The following is a 23,510-nucleotide window of genomic DNA, read 5'->3' as shown; positions in this document are numbered from 1 at the left end:
TGAGAAAGAGATGCAAATGAATATGGATTTACTGGAAAAAAGGAGAGAAGCGACACTAATAAGAATGGCGGCTCAGAAATAAATAATTGAGCGATACTACAACAGAAAAGCTAATCTGAGATACTTCAAGATTGGGGATTTCGTCCTCAAAAAGGTGTTTCAATCAACAAAAGCAGCTAATGCAGGAAAATTGAGTCCAAATTTGGAAGGCCCCTATAGGATTCGAGGCATCGCTGGAAAGGGAGCATATGAGTTGGAAACCATGGATGGCAAGATACTACCATCAAATTGGAATGTTGTTCATCTGAAGAAGTATTACTTTTAGATGAAGAAAGTACCACGGACAGGTATCACTCAACTACAAATTTATTTTGTTTTTCTGAATTATACTAACAATTTTAGATGATAGGCAAAAAGCTAACCCGTGCCAAATGATGATATTAGACCTGAAAGACGCGCAAAATACTAAATAAATTCCCGGTCTAGGTTACAACCTATCTGATGGAAAAAGGGGTTATACAGTTATCATCTAAACATATGTCTCTGAGTCCTATTTGTATTTTCCTTTTCAGGAAATAGACCACAAGCAAGGAATAATCCAGCGTTCGAGATTTCATACTTCAAAGCTCCAACACCGGGGGACTACACATATAGAAGCCTGAAACTTTGAAGAAAACTTGGAAAGGCATAAGCTTGCAAAAAGGACACGAGTTACAAGTTTTAGGCCAAAAATTAATCACGGGATAATAGACCCGATTTTGAATTTCAAAAATTTGTTATAAAGAAAGCAGTTATGAAAGTGTTGTATGCATAAATGTTGTACAAAGTGTTATATGCATAAATAAAAAATGATGTACGAAATTTGAAAGTTCAAAGCATAAAACTTCCTCAAATTATTTCTTTTTCATGTTTACTTCGTCTTTTATATATTTACACCAATATGAAGATGAGACGTCATCTTCATCAGTGTCGTTAATATAAAAGGGCCCTCTTTTATGAATATTCATTTTTATTAGAGTCACAGACTGTTTAAGCATTTTTAAGTATAAAGAAAAAGCTCAAATATCAAAGAGCAAAATAAATGGTAAAAACAACCGAAACATATATTAAACCTTGCGGAAACAAAGGTATTAGTTTATCATTAAACCCCCAAAACAAGATAGGGGTAACCAAAAAACAAAACAACATTTTCCAAAAACTTTCCACCAAAAAGTTGCGAACAAAACAACCAAATAAAAAATAGAAAAAACTAAGGAGCATCATCTAAGGGGGCATCATCCACGGGAACATCATCAACGGGAGAAGAGGGATTAATTTGAGAAGAGGAGGCTTGAACATCAGCTTCACCAGAAATGAGTCCATCACCTCCAAGATCTTCAACTTCAGGTTCTTTAACTTTGGCAATTTCAGCACTAAGGTCAAAACTCTCCTAGTTGGCCTCAACTAGGGTCTCGAGGCGTGTATTCAAAAAAGGCCAACTCACATCTAGTGTCAGCTTATCCTCGAGAATCTCATAATCCTTCTTCCACTGGTTAATATCGGCTCTCAATTCTTCTTTCTCTGCTCTAGAGGCATCATAGGCTGTCTTCAGAGGAGCAAGTGATCTTTCTAAGAACTAAATCTTATCAGTGGAGGCGCAGAGATCTCCCTGAGTTTGAGTAAGAGTTTGAACTAGCTCTCCCGCATAAACCTCTTTTTGATTAAGAAGTTCTTTCAAACTCCTTATTTCTTCAGTTGCCTTAGAAAGTTGTTCAGCAAATGAGGACTCAAGGATATCCTTATCCTTACCAACTTGACTAGAAGAAGCTTTCTCAATTCTAATTCAGCGGCAATCATTTTTCATTTGTTGCGTTAAAGCATTCTTCTCCTCTGCCAAAACTTCTTTCTCCAATTGAAGACCCTTAAATTGTCCTTTCCAATTATCAGCTTCAGTGCGGTAATCAATAACCTGTTGATCCGCATGAACAACCCTTTTCATGAGTTCCGTACCGATCAAGTTGATCTGTAAAGAAAGAGAAGGAGTTATGGATAGACAAAAATAAGAGAAAAAGGAAATATAATTAAACTTGTACCTTCAAAGAAGAATGAACAATATCATTCATCAAGGTCAACGAGCTATGACTTTCCAACTTCGACTTCTCCGCAGGACCTAACAAAGGTTTCAACCATACATCAGCTTGACTCGATTTCCTCAATAAGTTCCCACCTTCAGGAACCTCAACAACAACTTTCTTCACTGGCTTCTTGCTACTGGAAGTTTCAACTTCTACATGAGGAGTAGTAGCCACGGGGATGGAAGATGAGGTAGAAGCAACCACGGGGGTAGCATCAGAAGTAACTTCAGGTAAGGGAACGCGAGGATTAACGGGGACTGATATTGGAAAGGAGGCGAGGGGCAATTCCTCAAAAATATGGCCAAAAGCTTCATCACCTTTGAAGCCATGAGCAAACAATTTTTCAACAGAATCTTGGGGGGTCATTAACTTCTTCATCAGAGATCACCAACGGGGCACTCACTGGCTCATCTGTGAGACTGAAGGGAATTGAACTTGGTAGAGGTTCGTGAGAAGGAGTATTTTCATCATCAGAAACCACACGTCTACGGGCACGTGGCCTTCGCTCCAAAGATCCCTCTTCAATGTCTTCTTCACCATCAGATCCACGGGCTCCATCAATCTTTCTTTTTGAAGAAGAGCTCAAAATTCTTTCCTGAGCAAGAGTCACGGAAAGCCTTGTGGATGAAACAGATGCGGGACTAATACCACGAATGGGAAATCCTAGCAAAGAAAAAAGGCAAGATAAGAAACTCTTGAATCAATAAGGGAAAGGAGAGGAAAGATAGTAAGCGGAAAAAGTACCGTGTGTCTTCACTTTCCAACCAAATCTCTGTGAAAGGTATTTCCAAGATCTTTTCTCCATAGGAGAAACAATTAGCAACTTATCTACCCAAGCACGGAAGTTAGGAATTTCCTTGAAAACTTCCATGGTTGCTGAAAAAGTAGGCACGTGATCACATGAGTTTCTTTTTTAGAAAAAAAATAGAAAAAAAAACATGGGGGAAAAACTTACGTGCAAAATTTTATTTTTCTGGAAAAGGCATGTTTTCTTCACCCACCAGAGCATTAGTGGAAGCAACAACAAAACAGGCATACCATCCACGGTCTCTGTCATCTTCAGGGCTAACCAATACCCTCTTACTTCTAGCCACAAGGGAAAAAACTCCTTCACGAAATAGTTTAGGAGAGTAAAGATGAAGCAGGTGCCGGAAAGTAAAAGGCGTAGAAGCCAGATCTGATAAATAACGAAGGAATGCAACAGCCCTCCAAACAATGGGGCCAATTTGTCCAAGACACACATTGAAGTAACGATAAAAGTCTATGATTACTGGATCGATAGGTGGTTTAAACCCTTAAGTAAAGGGGTAAGTGTAAACGAAAGAATAACCAACTTGGTATGAAGTTATTCTCTGGTTGGAACCGGGAACTAAGACTGGAAAATCTGGTTTCCAAAAGGGGTAAGTGTAAACGAAAGAATAACCAGCTTAGTATGAAGTTATTCTCTTGTTGGAACTGGGAACTAAGACTGGAAAATCTGGTTTCCAATATCATTCTCTTCAAACCAGGGAAATAAGACCAGTGGTAATCAAGGTAGGATAAAGGTCGGTAGGATTAAGGGAAGCTATGGATGAAACTTGATTTCTCATGGATTCACGATCGGATGAAAAAGAAAATTCTCGGGGAACAATCTCTGCAACTGTTGGTTTACGCACTGGTTCACTCGAGTCTCTATTCCTAGAAGAAAATCTAGGGGTTAAAGGAGCCCTAGGTTTAGAAGAGGAAGGTTTAACAACATTGCCATGAGAAGAGGAACCGTGGTTAGACAACGAGCCTAAACTACAGAGTCTACCACCTCTCCTACTTCTAGTAGGGACAGTAGAAAGAGCGAGCTCGCGACGATAACAACCTTGCGAGGGTCTGGTGTAGAAGAAGACATGATTATATGGAGAACTAACAAAGAGTAGATGTAGAAGTAAGAAGGAAGAGCAATATAGAGAATACTGTAGAAGAGGGACTTCGAAAAATCAAAGAAGAATGAAGTATTTATAAGAAGACACAATCATCATTAAAAGAAGGTCATTATGAAGAGTCATAATGAAACCGTCACTTCGTGACTGACACAGTCGCGATAAAATTCTAAAAAGCGCTGAAAACTTGCAGAACCAATCATCAAGAGCCACGTGGCATAGGCATTGAATAGACGTGACATACGAAGAAAACACAATGATACTCGAAAAGCGGCGGCAAAGAATTCCCGCCATAAATACTTACCACTTCCCGAATATTCAATTGAAAATTATTCAGAAAGTGGGGGGGACTATCTGTATTGGTGGAAAAAAAAAGATGGCATGCGTGGAACCTTAATGAAAGCTGACAAAGCATGATACGTGGAACAATGATGAAGTGACAACTGCGTATTCCATTAATGAAATTAATGGAGCAAGGAAGATGTGGAGTAAAACACCCACAAGACAATAAAGAACAAATGACCGAGCCTAAACAGCTGTTGAAGAGGCACGAGCGGAATGAATCAAGACCAAAAGGAAGGAAGATTCATGAACCAGCAGTAAATACGGAAACGGAGTCGGAGTCGTTACAAGGCCTTTACAGTTACGAATGTGTCAGTTATGATTATCAACCATAACGAGCAATTAATACCATTAATGCCTATAATGAATTCGTCATAAATTGGAGGAAACGTTATAATTGGATACTCCTATATAAAGATATAGAATCTCACTTGCAAGGGCAAGTTCCGAGCACTATTGAAATATACTTACATTTTCTTGCTTCAAAAAAGCCCTCTACGTAATTTGGGGGATAGATTATCATTCCATTCCTTATCTCTTTTTGCTAATTCACATTGCTATTTAAATTTCTTTTCAAGCGGATTGTTGAGGAAGTAAGGTATTATTTGGTTATTAGTAACCCGATTTCTTCTAAATATAGGCTTTGACCAAAGATCCTATTTTTTGGTTAAATAATAACCTCCCCACTACTCTTCTCTATTATCTCTATAACTCTCACTACCCACTTTTTTTCATGTTCATCTTATACTTCAAATTTTCAACTCAAACGACCTCAGAACTTCACCAAATTATCCCAAAACTGATATTCAAACTCTTTAAGATGTATCCATTTTATTCCAATAATACCCACTCAAAAGAAAGCAAAACATTTAATATTTTTTTGGCTACAAATAATTAATTGACTAATATTGGTAATATTTTACGAATTGGCTAATTTTTGTACTAATTTACTTATTAGCTAAAATAACTGATTGTTTCTCTATTTAATATGTAACTCATTAAAAATGATTAGAGTGTAAAAAGGAAAAACTACTCAAATGCTCAGTCCATAAACAATTTTAACCAAAACTAGCCCAAAAATAAAATATTTACTAGAAAATGCCCAAATGTCATTTTAAACCAAATAATTCTAGTTAGTGTCAGTTTTTAAAGCATACAATGAGTTAAAATGAGTTTCAGAGAATCAAGCACCTTAATTCGATTTATAAATTACTATAAAATATTAGTTTGTTGGATTGGGTCGAAGGATTAAATTGAAAACGCCATAGATAGTCATTGAAGCTTGTTTATGCTTGAATTCAAAAATTTAGATTTTTGAAATTGGAATTTATTTCTAGTAAGTATTGTTGGAATAGATTGAGTACATCTTAATTAAGAGGGTGAATCTCAATTTTTGGACGATTTGGTGGAGATTTTAGATGGTTTGAATTCAAATTTGAAGTACACAAGATGAACATGGAAGAAGATGATATGTGTATCTCACTGTATATCTCCCCTGTATCTTTTGTGTATCACTTGTGTATCAAATATATATCTCCTGTATATCAATGTATACCTGTATGTGAGCTATATGTTTGATTCATATGCCGTAGAGAAATTTTTAAACTCGATTTTTGATTCATATGTCGTAGAGAAATTTTTAAACTCGATTTCAACTACGAATTTTGACTCAAAACTAGTTCAAATCACCTCCAATCTTCCTCAAATTTTGTATATTGACTTATATGTATGTTTTCAATGAATTTCAACCATACTATTGAAAAAGGTCTCTTTTTGCTTTGGTTTTTATTATCTTGTATATTTGTTTACCTTGTATATTTCATTTTTGTTACTTCATCCATGAAATTTCCTTTCCCTCTTGCATCTAATGTTGCTGATCACGCTTAAAAATATGAAAGAAGATCTTTGCGTGTGATTTTTGGAAAGAAATAATCTTTATTTATCCAGGATTTTCAATTTTTGTATGCGCTTGGCTGATTTTGGTAAGTATGTGATTAATGACTAGAGATCGGTAAGTTTAGATTTATTTTAGACATTTCCGTGAGATACCTGTGTAAACATCCATTAGAGAAATAGTTTGGTTTGAACGCTCCTGTCAAATGGACAAATATGGTGGTATTAATTCCACTAAAATAAGAATAAGGGGGGTAATTTGTATAATCATTTTATACTGTATAGTGTATAGAGTATTGTTTACCCGTAAAACGGATAGAGTTGAATTTATACGCGGTTCTAAGGATACGTGGTATAACTTGGTAGAAATCAGGAAAATAAGTAGAAATATATCGAATATTAACTGTAAAAAGGAATGAATACAAACCCAAATTGAGTAGAGAATAATTTATAAATGAACAAGATGAATCAATGTCCAAAGCCGAAAAAGGATAATCTTTACTATATGTGTGTAAATCTTAATAATCTTTGAAATGTGAGAGTGTATCAATATCTCCCTCCTTCCAGAAATGATAGCCACTCTTCATAAAGTGGAAGAATCCTACTTTGGATATAATTAAAAATACATAGTGGGGATCCCATGATAGATTAGTTAATTAGTTTTTCCTTAATTCCCGCCGATATTCTCTCCCCTAGTGCGGCTACAATGACTCTTTGTCTTTTGGCTCGATCTTGGTCGGTATTGGTATTAGTCGGTCTCTAGGTCTCGAGCTCGATATTGACTCGAGCTCGGTATTGATCGGTCTTTAGATCTTGAGCTCGATAACACCACTTCACATCATAGCTCGATATTGACTCGAGCTCGATATTGATCGGTTTGGATCTTGAGCTCGATAACCCGGCTTTACATCTCATCTCGATATTATAATGATGACCTTCGGTCTATCATGTTTAAATATTGACTAATTATACGAAGGAAAAATTCGGTTTTGACCGTATACAGATAGTTCCCTCGTTTCTCGAAAAGAAATGTGGCAAGAAAAGATATGATTTTTCAACTTTTGACTAGATACACACTGACGTCTGCATTGAGCCCGATTATGACGTATGTGACAAATGTCCCCTCAGTCCAGTTATCAAGGCATTAAATGCGCGTCAGACGATGGTCGGCCACTACCAATTTTGAACAGTCACTGTGAAATCTATAAATAGCCCCCCTTCTTCATCATTTCAAACCTTTACCTTCAAATCTCTTCATTCCAACCTTCACAGTTCTTCGCCTTCTCCACAGTTCTCTATTTCCAGTTTTAGAAATTTCTTTGCTTGTTCTTCACCAAACACCATAATATTCCAATTTCCTATCTTCTTTGTTCTTGAAAATTTAGATGGCCAAGATATCTAAAACCATTCCTCAGAAAGAGGCTGCTTCCTCCTCTCGGCCGGTCGGTGAGAAATCATGGTGGAGCCATGCCTCGAAGAACTCGTTCCCGAGGGATGTGTTATCGATTCTGACTTTAAGGTCGAGAAACCCTCATCGATTGCTGGTCGATGTGAGCCGGTATCGAGATATATATGCTCGATACCCCAAAGCCTTATTGATTTGGTGAAGAAAAATTATGGTTGGGAAAACAAAGAAGTTGTGATACCGGCACCGGAGGAAGCGATCACTACCCACGTGAAAGGGTACTTGAGTGTTTACACTTATCCTTTTACGCTGGGTCCCCTCGATCCGATCATCATCGACTTCTGCAAGAAGTACCAGGTGACCCTCGGCCAAATACACCCTTCTTTCTGGAGGATTGTAATATTGCTCCGTTTCTTTGTGAGCAAAATCGACGGGCTTCCTTTCACCCTCGACCACCTCGTAAGATTGTATAGCCCTCATCTTTACCGAGGTGGGCTGATAAAGCTTCAACGTCGGGCCACCAAGGCATTCACCTCGAGCATAGATGAAGACAAATATCAGGGTTGGATGGGCCGGTTTGTTCGAGTGAAGACCTCGGACCTAATCCCGGCTGAGAGTATGCCATTTCCCGAGAAATGTAATATGAACTATAAGTGTGATTCTGTTTTCAGTTTTTGTTGTTTTTACTTCTTCATCTTTTCTTATCAGTGTTTTTCTTGACACAGTTATTGCTTGGATGCCGGGTGCGGTTCCCCATCTTGAGAACTGGGTCAGGAGCCTGGTTTCGACGTCGACATATGCCGAGAGCGTATGGCGCGATTTGTCAAAGGGGTGGTGGGGAGGCTCGTACTCATGTTAAACCTTCTTCTTGGCTCACCGATTTTCTTATTGTTCAAGTATTTTTTAAGGCATAAGTTTTGCTTACTTTTCTTTCTTTGTAAGTTTCGAAAAAGATGCGGTTATGAGACCCCCATCAGGTGATAAAGAAGTTTTACCGCCTATCTCAAAACTAGAGAAGGTAATTAAGAGAAAATGGGCCTCGGACTTCGAGGGTCAAAAACCCAAAAAGAGAGTGGCTCATAAACCCAAGGTGAACACAATCACTTTGACTATGGATTCGGTCCTGAGTTTAAGGGATGAAGAAGAAGAAAGTGATTTCGGGTTGTTGGCCCGTGCACGGGCTAGCACCGATACTTAGAATACTTCGGTATTGGTAGGAGTTGATACTGCTCCGACTAGGCTTTATGAGGTCGATGAGGGGATTTCGATCCAAGTTCCCAAGCCGAGTGGGACAGAGGATGTTTTACCTTGGGGTAAAGAGACAGTCGAAGAAGCTGTGGATATCGGTGTGCAATTCGAGCTTGGGGATCCCCAGGACGGAGGCGGCGCTTGAAAAGACCTACTCGGGGTGATAGATATCGGGGATTCCCCCTCTTTCCTTTATTTTTCCCAATCAATGATACGTGACGCTCAAGCTGTGGAGACTTGTCACGGGGAAGGAGTCCATGGAGGGGAGGATCCTTTCTGTGGTTATTTTATCGGGGTAGAATATGTCACCGGTTCGAGTGATTTAGAGGCTCCAAAGAAGAGCTCGAGCGAGGTGGGAGCACCTTCTCTATTTAACGAATCCCAACATGCCCTGAATCGGGTAAGTTCATACTTTCTTTGCCAATTTTCACACTTGTGTTTTTCTTTCCTTGTATAATCTCTTCTTATTTTTGTAGGCTTATATGCTTCGTCACGAGGTATTTTTCCAATCCCGAGGGGAGCTGAGCCGGTACGAGGTCGAAGTTTGAAGGCTTTCTGAGGAGAGAGATGCCTTAAAGCTTCTCAGTGAGCAGAGAGAAGGAGAAGTAAAAGGACTTTGGGCCGAGCAAGAAGCATCTCGGAAAGAACAAGTTGAACTGGCCGAGTAGGTACAAAGAATTTTTGAATTTAATGATATTGACTCAGGAGTGATGGCTAATAATTTGGTCCTACAGGTCGAGCAAAAGTTCAATGTGATTAGGAAGCTTCGCGCTGAATTGGACGTAGTGAAATCAGAGGCCGAGGAATGGAATAAGAACATGGACCGCCTCGCCTCAGAAAAGGAGACTGCCCGAACTCAACTGGCTGAGGCTGAGGCCCAACTCTAAAGCTTGAAAGAGAAAGCCTTGGTGCAAGCCAAGAAAATTGAGGAGTTCTAGTCTCAGTTGAGCTCAGCAAATTCTGATCGAGAGAGATTGGCCACAAAACTCGCAGCGGCCAAATCGGAGGTCGAGAAAACCATGGCCAATGTTGATGCAATGATGGACATTTATCGATCTGATGCCAAAGATGCTTAAGTTCGAGCAAAAGAGGTTGCTGAGGCTGCTTAGGCTTGGGCAAACTGGGTTGTCGAGCATGCTAAATACTAGTCTCGAAGGGAGACTCTCGAAGAGATTTATGCTCGTGGCTTAGATCTAACAGCCGAGATCGAGAAAGTTAAGGAGCTTGAAGCTGAAGCCAGAGTGTTGGCCTTTCCTGATGATGATAACACCGGGAGTGCGAGCGGATCTGAAAGTGAAGGGGGCCTCGAGGGCGAAGACGCTGCTCCCGGAGAGGACTAAGTCTTTTAGTATTTTTTGTGTTTCTTATCAGACCGTTTTTGGTCTTTTGTAAAGAAATTTGATCAGGCTATGTTGCCCTTGTAAATGATTTTGACATGTATATAAAAACTTTCTTCCTTTCTGCCTTATAGAATTGTGAAGTTTGTATCCTAAGGCCCTGGTTCAGATAATTTGATCAAAACCGAACTAGTATAGCCCTTAGGCCTTATGGTCGAGTGAGTGCTTGCTCGGACTCGAAGTAAAAGACAGCCCTTAGGCTTTATGGTCGAGTGAGTGTGATTTCTCAAACTTGAAGCAAAGTAGCCCTTAGGCTTTGTGGTCGAGTGAGTGTTTACTCGAACTCGAAGTAAAAAATAGCCCTTAGGCTTTGTGGTCGAGTGAGTATTTGCTCGAACTCGAATTAAGGTAGACCTTAGGATTTGTAGTCGAGTGAGGGTTTGCTCGAACTCGAGTTAAGGTAGCCCTTAGGCTTTGTAGTCGAGTGAGGATGATTTCTCGAACTCGAAGCAACGTAGACCTTAGGCTTTATGGTCGAGTGAGAATGATTTCTCGAACTCGAAGCGAAGTAGCCCTTAGGCTTTGAGGTCAAGTGAGGGTTTGCTCGAACTCGAGGAAATGCAGCCCTTAGGCTTTAGGGTTGAGTGAGTGTTTGCTCGAACTTGAAGTAAAAAACAACCCTTAGGCTTTATGGTCGAGTGAGTGTTTGCTCGAACTCGAGGAAATGCAACCCTTAGGCTTTATGGTCGAGTGAGTGTTTGCTCGAACTCGAAGTAAAAAAATAGCCCTTAAGCTTTATGGTCGAGTGAGAATGATTTCTCGAACTCGAAGCAAAGTAGCCTTTAGGCTTTGTGGTCGAGTGAGTATTTTCTCGAATTCGAATTAAGGTAGCCCTTAGGCTTTATGGTCGAGTGAGTGTTTGCTCGAACTCGAATTAAGATAGCCCTTAGGCTTTGTGGTCGAGTGAGTGTTTGCTCGAACTCGAATTAAGGTAGCCCTTAGGCTTTGTAGTCGAGTGAGGGTTTTCTCGAACTCGAGTTAAGTTAGCCCTTAGGCTTTGTAGTCGAGTGAGGATGATTTCTCGAACTCGAAGCAACGTAGCCTTTAGGCTTTATGGCCGAGTGAGTGTTTGCTCGAACTCGAAGTAAAAAACAGCCCTTAGGATTTATGGTCGAGTGAGATGATTTCTCGAACTCGAAGCAAAGTAGCCCTTAGGCTTTGTGGTCGAGTGAGGGTTTGCTCGAACTCGAGTTAAGGTAGCCCTTAGGCTTTATAGAGCTTGATCTCGTTGATTTTTCGGATGGTAGTCCCCGGTCGGCCCTTAAGCCTGTTTACATAATAGATCGAGAATATGAAGTAGAATAATTTTTCTGAGATATGAGATATTGGTAAAGAAGAAATTTATCTTTATAAGTCATTATACATGTGTTCATGTTTTGTGCCAGGGCTCGAGCAAACTACGTGGGCGTGGTTCATTTGACCATTTGCCCATTACAAATTTTTCCTATCGAGACCCTGTTGCCATGAAGTAAATTCCTTGCATAGAACTTAAAATATTTAAGGGCAATGCCCCTCAGTATTCGAGGTTGATTGTAAAGAGGTCTCGAATACTGTTGAATTGTTCTAAGTTAGCACGATCAATGGTTTCCTCATTAAAAAACTCGTCGAAAAACCCATTTGGGACAAAATCGATCTAAGGAAAAAAGAGTGCAACCCGTGCTTTCAGACCTAAAGGCTTTGAGTTGAAGAATCCATCCCTGTTTCTGGTCGAACACCTGCAAGGGTTAAATTCGAAATACAAATGAACACGGGAGGGTCGTACTTTAGCAGTAGTATCGTTTTAGGTGCGATACGTTCCAATTGCTCGGTAGTTGTTTGCCGTTTATCACACCGAGCTTGTAGGATCCTTTTCCGACGATTTCGAGAACCTGATACGGTCCTTCCCAGTTCGGACCCAGTTTCCCTTCATTTGGATTTCGGGTGTTGAGGGTGACTTTCCTTAGCACCAAGTCCCCGATTTTAAAATGTCGAAGATTGGTTCTTCGATTATAGTACCTTTTGATCCGTTGTTTTTGGGTGGCCAATCGGACGAGAGCAGCTTCTCATCTTTTGTCCAACAATTCCAGGCTCGTATTCATGGTCTCGTTATTCGACTCATTTATTGCATATCGAAACCTAATGTTAGGTTCTCCAACATCAACCGGGATTAGAGCTTCAACGCCATAAACCAACGAGAATGGCATTGCTCCGGTACTGGATTTCAATGTTGTGCGGTATGCCCATAGGACCTCGGGTAGTATTTCTCTCCATTTTCCTTTGGCGTCGATTAATCTCTTCTTAAGATTTTAGATGATGGTTTTGTTGGACGATTCGGCTTGTCCGTTCCCGCTGGGATGATACAGTGTTGATAGGATCCTTTTGATCTTGTGATCCTCGAGAAATTTAGTTACTTTACTGCCGATGAATTGTTTTCCATTATCACATACAATCTCGGATGACATCCCGAATCGACATATGATGTGGTCCCAAATGAAGTCTATCACTTCTTTTTCTCTGACTTTCTCGAAAGCATGTGCTTCAACCCATTTAGAGAAATAATCAGCCATAAACAAAATAAATTGAGCTTTACCTGGGGCCGATGAGAGGGAGCCGATGATGTCCATTCCCCATTTCATGAAAGGCCATGGAGATAGGACCGAGTGGAGTAGCTCCCCGGGTTGATGAATCATGGGCACATGTATTTGGCATTTGTCGCATTTTCGAACGAACTCCCTTGCATCCTTGCCCATATCGGTCCAATAATACCCTGCTCTGATTACTTTGTGGACCAGCGAATCGGCACCAGAATGGTTTCCACAAGTGCCTTCGTAAATTTTCCGTAAGATATAATTGGTATCTCCTGGTCCCAAACATATTCCTAATGGTCTAGCGAACGTCCTTCTAAACAGCATTCCGTCTTCGGACAGGGTGAACCGTGCTGCCTTTATGCGCAAAGCTCTCGATTCCTTTAGACATGATGGAAGCTTCCCGTTCTTGAAGTACTCTATATATTTGTTTGTCCAATCCCAGGTCAGACTTATGGAGTTTATCTCGGTGTGACCTTCTTCGATCACCGATCTTATGAGTTGTACGACAATCCCCGAGTTGAGTTCGTCATCTTCGACCGATGAACCTAAGTTTTCAAGGGCATCAGCCTCGCTGTTCTGTTCTCGGGGTACATGTTGCAAAGTCAATTCCTTAAATCGATGTAGAGTCGCATGTAGTTTATCCAAGTACCTCTGCATTCGATCTTCTTGGACTTCGAAAATCCCGTTAACTTGGTTTACCACGAGAAGGGAATCACACTTAGCCTCTACGACCTTTGCTCCCAGGCTTCTAGCTAGTTCAAGACCTGCAATCATGGCCTCATACTCAGCCTCATTTTTAGTCAATTTTGTAGTTCTAATACTATATTACCTGTGGGAGATTTTAGTACGATGCCTAGTCCGGACCCCTTTGCGTTCGAGGCTCCATCCGTAAAGACGGTCCAGACTCCCGGATAGGTACCCAATTTTATCAGTAGTTATCTTTCAATCTCGGGTACGAAGGCCAGCGTAAAGTCAGCCACGAAGTTCGCCAAGATTTGAGATTTGATAGCGTTTCGGGGTCGATACTCAATATCGTACCCGCCGATTTCTATAATAATGTAGTATTATAAAGAGGTCTAACTCTATTTAATCCATAATAACTCATTAAAAATCTCAAAATGATTAGTGTTAAAGTCCATTAGATAGTGGGTCGGGCTATTAAGGAACGCTGGGCCTGGGCCTTCGAAAAAAACCAAGTTTTCTTCTTATCTAGACATTTGAACATGACACAAAGACAGAGCATGTCTTCTTCATAGGAGTTTCCTCTCTCTCTCTCTCTCTCTACCTCTTTAACATAGAAATAAAAATTATATTAGCAATTGAAGATGATGTTATCAGCAGCTACACTGCCCACCGTGAATTGGGTTCCTGCATTTTTTTCTCAGAAACACTTTTCACCTAAAATTGTCTCCTTTGCAAAGCAGCAGCAGTCTCTTTCTCGACCGTTCAATGTCTCAGCACTTAAACCCAGAAGAAATTTTGACGTCTTTGCTTCCTCAGCTGTAAGTTTTGCCGGAGAAACATCAACTCAAAATTCTGTTTCCTCAGCTCCTCTTCAGAAAGAGGTAATTTTGGTTCAGTTCTCTTTATTTTTTGGTTGAATTGTGTGAATTGAACCATCTCCTGAAATTTGTAAGCTTTTGTACCCAAAGGTGTATCCTAACAGTCAATAAAAATTAGAATGAAGTCCATGAAAACATGTAAGAATCTAGTAGAGGCACAAAAAAAAAAAAAAGTTAATGGAACTTTTTTTATTTAGTTATGGCTGCAAGACTTCTCCATGGGTCTGTGCGCTAAGCCTGTACCTATTTACCCTTGTTATGAATGATCTAAATATAGGATAGGTACGATGGTGCATGCTCTTTGCAAACGATATTGTATTAATTGATGAAACTATGAGGGTGTCAATCACAAGCTCAAGCTATGGAGAAGCACTTTAGAGAGTAAGGAACTTAGGGTAAGTAGGGATAAGGCATAACACATACATTGCAAGTTAACCAACGAGATAGGAATGAAGTTGAGTTAAGATTAGATTGAATTGAGGTACCTAAATATAGATAGTTTAGATATATAGGCTCAATGTTTCAAGAGAATGGAATAGTAAATGGAGAGGTTACGGATAGCATTAAGTAGGATGTTTGAAATGGAGGAGTGCGATAGGAGTATTATGCGATAGGTACCAAAATGAAAGGCAAGCTCTATAGAACTATAAGGCCAACAATGCTGTATGAGAGTGATTGTTGGGCCGCTTAATTAAGCCCAGCATATCCACAAGATGAACATCGCGGAGATAAGGATGTTACCGAAGGCCAAGGAGCGTATATAGAGGATAAATGAGAGAATGTCACTTGAGATGGTTTGGCTATGTATTACGTAGGCCCCTAGATGCACCGGTTCTTAGATGTGAAACATGGTGATTAAAGGTGTTAAAAGAGGAAGCAACAACACTAAAATTACATGGAAAGAAGTTATTTCAAAAGATCTAGTATATACAGGAATCCAGCCAGATCTAGCAAACAATAGAAAACAATGGATATCAAATACAAAACTAGTGCTTATCAGAAAACTCGTACTCCCTCCGTTTCAAAATGAATGGACCTATTACTATTTGGGAAGTCAAATAAGATTTTCCTTTACCATACTTTTGCAAATAGTTTCTAAAAAAATTGAGAATTGTTAACAATTGTGACATATAGTATTTTTTATGTAGTCTCTAAATATGTACATTTTATTTCAAAAAACTTAAAGAATATATGTCCGAATTCACACCAAAATCAGTCAAATTGACCCTCGTACTCCAAAAAGGTTCAAAGAAATTGAAACAGAGGGAGAGGGAGTAGTATATTAGAGATATAACCACTAGAGTATATTAGAGAACCCCTAGTATTAGATAAACCTTAAGTACGGAGTATTGAAAAACTATGGACCAAACAAAACATTTATGGTATTGAGAATTGATACAGCCACTGCCTACTAGCTTGGTATTGAGGCCTATTTATTGTTATCCTTTTCTTGGCCTACATCTGTTTGCTTAATACCATGCTGGCCGAATGTCTCCTTATAAAGAAAAAGGTTTAAGTTGTTAGAGAAAGGAATTTTTTGATTTATTTAGTCATGTAATATCTTTATTGTGGTGTTTGACTTTTATTTATTTAGTTATATTTGCTACGTTTTCATTCTGGTGTTTGGCTCTTATTATCTACCGAATGTACAGAAGCTTGGAGTGGTAGTTAAGCCGCTGGAGAAACCTAGGCTAGTGTTGAAGTTTATTTGGATGGAGAAGAACATTGGAATTGCACTGGACCAAGTAATTCCTGGTCATGGTACGATTCCGTTGAGCCCCTATTATTTTTGGCCTAGAAAAGATGCTTGGGAGGAGCTTAAAATCATGCTGGAGAGCAAACCTTGGATATCACAGAAGCAGATAATTATTCTTCTTAATCAGGCTACCGATATCATCAATTTGTGGCAACAGAGTGGTGGTGATTTAGCCTAAGCCTTCATAGAACAAGATCTACGTATTGTGCTGCCACTGTATGTCATCATTTTGTTTGCTAACATGCTTATTATGTGGCACATGTTGTTGTAACTTGTTTCACTCAAAAGGTCAGTCAAACTTATTCAATTTGCTTGCTTTAATTTTCCTCTATTTCTTTTTAGTTTTTGAATGATATTGTAAATAATATATCATATGATGCTAGCCTTGGTTCTGCTTCATGAACATTAACATCTAACAAAAACGAAATAAAGTTGTACTGATGATGGGAATTTGGCTGTAATTCGAATTAACATATGGCATGAGATAAATGTAGATAAGAGTACCTGTTGGCCTCTCATAATTGGACTGAAAATAAAAATCTCGAGGTGCATTTATTTTCCAATGAAATCAACATTTTATAGGCTAACAAAATTGCAAGCTGTTAGACACGTAACTGTATACACTGCTTACTGCGAATATGTTTGTCTAGATTTTCTGAAACAATTAACTGCAGAAATTTTGTCTGTTCATCTCCGTATGGTTTGATGAAAAAAATGTAGTTTTCTTTTTGGAACGTTTATGCAATCAAAGTTTTCCTGCCAAAGTAATTTCTACTTTTGGTCATGGCTCCTAGTGAAAAGTTTATACTCATGCAAATGTTTGTTGAAGGAAAACAACGCAATGGATAAGCATAAATACACAAAAGGAGCTAAAATTTTCAATCATATAGCCGTGATACTCTTGTGAAACAACATTGAGAAATGGCTTTCCACTGAAAATTCACCTTTGGTGGACAAGGACTGTGAGTACTTCATTGTTTCTTCTTGGTCTTTTCTGGGTGGGGTGGGGGTGGGGGAGGGGGGTTTGGTTATGAGGTCTACTGGTTCCAAAGTCCTCATTTGAAATTTATTATGATCCTTTTCCTGCAAAACGTATTGTGTTTGTCGGGCGTGCGGAGTTCTCTTGAGTCCTCATTGTCTTTGTTATTGGATCTGATTTGTGAAGATCTGGTTGCATATCTTCTTTTATACCAAACATTGTTTTGGAATTCCACAATGTTCCAGTTGAAAGAATATCATTTTGTCCATTAAATTAACTGGAAGGAAAGAGAAGTAATTATTAGCTCCTGACTTTTTTTTTATTTGGTGATTAATCTTATATATAGAAAACTCCCATGTACAAATGTATAAAAAGAATGTTCATGCAACAGCTCTGACTTATCAAACAAAAAGAGGAAATATAACATTGATGAAATTTCTCTAGTGCTTATTTCGGAAAGTGTCAATCTCCTGAACTTTATATTTGCGTTCTCGATGCCTTTGTATACTGATCTATATTCACTTGCACATATTCTGTTTGCTGAAATAATTTGCAGAACTTAGCTGAAATAATTCTCTCTCTCTTCACCAAGCTCAAAGAAAAAGAAAAAAAGAGAGAAAAGTTACTAATTACTCTGAGCACTGAATGGGACACTTATGAGTAATATGATTGGAGGCCAGCAGTTCATCCCCTAGTCGGGTAATGCTAATTCTTTTTTGGCCTTGTGATATCTCTCAGTAACTTACACAATCCCATATCTTCTGGTTGCAGGGATGCTAATATGCTTTCCTATCAGTCATGCTTGAAACTCTGATTTCCTGTTAATGCTTAGCATCAGGAAATTGGATTGTTTAACTACATCTAATTTGTTTGCTGAAACTGCTTACGTACTTTGTTAATTTCTCTCTTCACCTGTAATAGTCAAAATGTCATGCCTAAACAGAGTAACAACAACAACAACAACAACCCAGTATATAATCCCACTAGTGCTTTCACAATATCATTTTAGCATGTTGTGTCTTGTCCCGATCCTACTTGATATTTTGAATGCTTTGGTATCATCTGGAGATTTTCATAATCAAATCTGTTTGAGAAGCCAATCCTCTGTAATTACAGAGGCGCGGGAATTAAGTGACTGTCATTCAGTTCCTATCTCTAGAATCTGGATGCATGCTATGATTACCTCTTAATTCTACAAAATATCGTTGTTTGATTCCTTATTCTGCCTTTCTACCTTCACAAGGTAGGGATAAGGTCTATGTACACATTACCCTTCTCAGACCCCTCTTGTCGGATTACACTGAGTTTGTTGTTGATTATTCCTTATTCTACACGGTAAGATATGAATGACGAGAGTCAGTTTTATAAGGAAGAGAAACAAAACAAAGTATGATAGTAAAAAAGGTTATAGTGTGCAATTCTCTGTGTCTGCCTCATAGAATGCTATTATTGACACCAAGCAGAAGAAATTACCTGTTTAGACTACTCTGTAGTGCTCTATGATTCTACTTATTTCAAAGTTTCTTCTTATCTTTTTTTCCATTCTACAACTATGTGATTATGTATGTGATGCTGTTAGTTGTCTATATCATCGGACATGCTATTTTTTTGTCATGGTGTTGAACAACAGATCAGTAACAACCTCTCTACCTTCTCATAACAGGGGTAAGGCTGCGTACACCCTATATTCATTTGCATCGCATGACTACTCCCCGTGGTAAATCGAAAGGCATATAATTGCCTGATATTGACTTTTTCGGAGAACATAGTCCGTGAAAATTAAAATATAAACGTAATTCTGGTTGTCAAGGTGTTTGTTGCAGCATAGAGAATATGATATAGAAGTTGATTTGATCCATATAATTTGTTTGATTGATTGGAAGTTTGGAACTGCTTTAAGCTTGTTTTTATTTACTGCCTAAACAAAACAAACTGTGCAAAATTGCTTCTCCTTGTCCAAGGAAACTGGAAATGATTAAGTTTGTACCAAAAGGGCAAGAGAAATACGCCGTCCCAAAATGTGAAATTCCATTAAACTAGTTTAAAAAATATTAAAGTGACTTGTTTTAAAAGTCGCAGTTGTGGGCATAGAAGGGGGCAGGGGTGTATCTAGGGGAAGGTCCACGGGGCACATTCAAGCTCAAAGTATCATATATCATGCGATGATTATCGGATACACCTCTGCATGTGAAGTTGCGAGTTCAAATCTTATATCAATCTTTTTTTTTCTTTTTCTTATAGAACTAGGCGCCTACGGGAGATGGTCATGTCTGGTGTCAATTTTGTGTATTAATCAAGTACTACTTTTTTCTTTCTTCGTTTGGTTTATTTTTTAAAAAATTCACACCCACTGAAACTCCTATTTTTCTTTTGTCATCTTAAAATCTTATATGATTAAACGAAATATGTATATTAAAATTAGTTGTAATGGATGGTGTAGCATATAATAAGTGAGTCCAATTAATTCCAATATTTTCCACACGGAGTACAAATCTAGATGATAGTAAATCACTACTTTAAAAAAAAGAAAGGAAACTTATAATTTAAGGAGTGTAATAGGTGCAATAGTAAGAACTAAAAGTTGAACTTGTAAAATTAATATTCTGAATTCGCCTTTTGTAATATGCACCCATCTTCCTATATCGTGGATCCGCCTTTGGGAGGGGCCAACAAACTTATTAATATGACAAGCTATTATTGCTTGGTAGCATATTTTGAAGTGATTACTATATCAAGTTTAACTTTTATATACCGCAGAAAAGACTTAGATGAATAATACTGGGCACCAAATCCGCTAGACAAAGAATCTATCACAGGAAATAAATAAAAAACCATTGTCATAGTCAATTAATTAAGGTTGTCACTCTTCAAATTTGGGAAAGTACCACTGTTTTCTTAAATCTGTTATGCCTAACTAATGTGAGACTTCCTAAAGAATCCTCGTGCCCTTTTGGAATGATCCAAATTCGACTGAGCATCCAAATTGGGGTAAATACCATAAAAACTTTCTTCCAAAAAGGTTCTAGAATCATGCCAAATGTGCTGAAGTTCACCTTCAACTCCATCTTTATCAGCTATGGTAGTGAACAAATACAAGTTGAAAAGTAACATAAAATGTTCTAGCATTATTGCTTGTTTTTAATGAATGTTGTTAGAACACACAAAGGTGCAGATGATAAGGCCTTTTAGATGTGTTTTTGAACAAGAAGATCCACAGGGCAAAGTTGGTATAACCTTTCCAAAGACCTTATGGTAATGTAATATATTATTTCATAGGTCAAGTACACCCATACTCCACTTGTGAAAATACACCGAGTATGTTGTTGTATAGGTCAAGTACGTGAAAATATTTTTTCATTTTTGGTGACAGTAGGATTTGATATTTTATTATTTAGTTATATTATGTCGCAACAGATAATAGCAGGGGAAGCTTTGAAATCAAACATTACAATAATTGGTCCTTTACTTCTCCCAGCATCAGAGCAGCTGCTTTTTCTCCTCACACATTAGCAGGAAAATTTTCAACTCCGAAGGGAAATTTTGACATTCCTGATTTCAAGCAAGCTTTCGGACACTTCTGTATCCATGCGGGTGGTTGAGGCTTCAAGAATGACAGACACTGCACCGAGTCAATAATATTAAATCTCGTGACTATCCCATCAAAAAGTTTAAATTATTAGAGAAATTACACTTTTCACTACTTAATTATATTTACTGTCCTTTTTATTTTGTATGATAATATTTGACTGAATATAGAATATAAAAAAGAAAGGCTTTTGACAAATTCTAAAAGTTACCTTTCGAACTTGTGGTGTTAAACATGACATGATATTCTTATAGTTATAAGAACATGTCATTAAATGTAAAATAATAACTTTAAAGTCAAAGAATTTTCAAAATAGAAAGGTTTTGTTCTTTTAATTTGGAACAAACTAAAAACAAAAGAGTATCATATAGAATGAAATACAGTATGTGAATATGTCTCAACACACCTTCGTGGGCTAAACATGTGAAAATATTGTCTTTTGGGTGGCAATAATATTTGGGACAAGTGCACATATTTTCATTCTCAGGGATGCTATTTAGAGATTAGCCAGTATTTATTTTTTATCTCGAAACTTTAAACTAAAACTCTTAACTTCAGGACAATGCAGGATATTTTTGTCCTATAAATTTGAACTGAAAAACTGAAATTCAAGACGCACTGGCTAATTCCTAAGTAGCAGCCATTTAAAGTGGCTACCTGGTTGTAATAGCCCAGCCCGCTAATGATATTGTCCGCTCTGGGGCTAGGCCCTCACGGGTTTAAAACGCGTCACTAGGGTCTAAGGCATGTCTACTTATATACCCAGCATCTCTCCCGTGTTTTGTCGATGTGGGATTTGCCTAGGGTGCCACACTGGTGTCATTTCTACGTAGATTTGAGTGACCTCTGATATTATATTAAATTAATCCAGTAACTATCTTATCTAAAATTTTAAAATATAAAAGACATCAAACTTTTTATTACCTAAAAATATTATATCTCAACAGGTAACAGACCAGTAGGTTACTTTTGAATCAAAGTAGCGACGAAAGTGGGAAATAGTTCCCTGGTTGCACCCCACAATGGGTTCTAATTTATTAAATCACATATTTTTGTTTGTATACGGTCGAAATAGATTTCGACTTTCGTACGATTGATCGAGGTCGAAACATAATGGATCGAAGAAAGATTTCGTAATATCGAGATGGGTTCCGAAGATGGTACAAACAAGCTTCAAATTTCGGGTATAGGTCAAACTCCGAGTTCGAAGTCATTATCGAGCTCGTGTCTGAATCGAACTATGATGAGATGATTTCGAACTTAAGGGGCAGAGGCCAACCGGGTCCGAGTCCGAATCATCACCTGATCCCGAGTCCATATCGAGCTCTAGAAGCAATACCGACCAACACCGAGGCCGATCGAGCTCTAGCTCACAGACAAGAGCCGTTGCAAACACACTAAGGGAGAGAATCTCGGCGGAAATTAGGGAAAAACTGATTTATCATGGGTTCTCCACTATGTATTTTTAATTATATCTAAAGTAGGATCCTCTACTATAAAGAGGATGTCTACATTTCTGTAGAGGGCATTTTTTGCTTACATTGTAATTCAAGCACAATATTCTCCTATATTCAAGGATTATTCTTTTAATCTTCATTAATTGATTCATTGTGCTTAGTTCTAAAAATCATCTTCTTTCCAACCTTATTTATTTTGCATACTTTGCAATCCATATTTGATATTTCTATTTATCCCTACGATTTGTATCAAGCTATACCACATATCCTTAGAACTACGTACAAATTCAACTCTATCCGTTTTTCGGGTAAACATTATTTTCCAACAGCCAACTCCGGCGTGTCAGCTTAGTTATCCCTTCTTCATCTTCACTGTGGTATGAACTGAGTTACATTGAGGCTAAAGGAAGAATGCAATAGGTGACAGAATTTGGCAGATTGCATTTGGAAGTGGATTCAAGTGTAACAGTGCGGTTTTCAGTTCACTTGAATTACATCTCCATTGGTTATTGAAAACGAATAAGAGTATATCTTAACCTACCGTTCATCATTCCTTTTAATTTCCAAAAGTTATTGCACACTAACATATGTGAGCATTCTCTCATCTTTATTTATTGTTAAATCATAAGCTAACTAAATTAAACAATTCAATGCTGCCTCGCATTTGTGAACGTGGTCAGACATAATTCATGCATCGGCTTTTTCTCCTATTTCTACACCATCAGTGGAGACTGCTGCTCCTTCTCCACGGGGTGGTGTTACATTAGCTCCATAGGAACTTCTCCACAATCAGGGGCTTCTTTACAGGGTGAGGTTAATTCAATCAAGGGAGGGGAAGGGTGCTAAACGAGGCGTGAGTGGCATAACAAATGGGTAATAAAGGCGGCTCAATAATATTAGTGTTCTAAAGTTAAATTTTAATAAGAGACCTTAAATTATATACATATACATATCCAAAAACTTATATCGCCTTTCTTTTTTTCTTTCGTACTTTATATTTATAGTGTAATATTCTTATGAGACATAAAGCATGTAAGTTTGCAACAAATATCTCATAGTAATATTAGTATTTATTAATTCAAGTTAATAAGATGTTTAGTCATGTGTTATACATTGCCTTGGATCTTGTTATAAAAGAATTTATTTTCTAATATGAAGATTGAATAGTTTAACTGAAAGTTATAAAATATTTCTACTATTAAAAAGTAAGCAATCTTTCTTTCTTTCTTTCTTTATTCTTTTATAAAGTTTTGTAATTTTTTTTACTAAAGCAAAAAAATATCATAAAATTCAG

At 38.1% G+C, this 23,510-nt stretch overlaps 1 protein-coding gene across 5 annotated transcripts; it reads left to right on the top strand.

Moving 5' to 3' along the window:
- The first annotated feature begins 14,097 nt into the window (after positions 1-14,097).
- Positions 14,098-18,982, top strand: LOC107793852 (small ribosomal subunit protein cS23-like). 5 transcript variants are annotated; one of them, XR_012698784.1, is made up of 4 exons: positions 14,102-14,441; positions 16,091-16,482; positions 17,730-17,872; positions 18,837-18,982. XR_012698784.1 is itself a non-coding variant. In XM_016616297.2 (2 exons), exons 1-2 carry the CDS (start codon positions 14,202-14,204, stop codon positions 16,370-16,372), a joined length of 522 nt encoding a protein of 173 aa, XP_016471783.1. In that variant the 5' UTR covers positions 14,098-14,201; the 3' UTR covers positions 16,373-16,515. The 5 variants fall into 5 exon arrangements, 1 of the variants encoding a protein (XP_016471783.1); XR_012698786.1 differs by lacking the exon at positions 18,837-18,982 and adding an exon at positions 17,945-18,171 and having other exon boundaries at positions 16,091-16,410; XR_012698783.1 differs by lacking the exon at positions 18,837-18,982 and adding an exon at positions 17,945-18,171.
- Positions 18,983-23,510: the final 4,528 nt, after the last annotated feature.

The sequence above is a fragment of the Nicotiana tabacum genome, chromosome 14 (assembly GCF_000715075.1).
Source record: "Nicotiana tabacum cultivar K326 chromosome 14, ASM71507v2, whole genome shotgun sequence".
NCBI classification, from domain to species: Eukaryota; Viridiplantae; Streptophyta; class Magnoliopsida; order Solanales; family Solanaceae; genus Nicotiana; species Nicotiana tabacum.
Note: the sequence above shows the minus strand (reverse complement) of the source record. Positions and strands in the feature narration are given on the sequence as shown.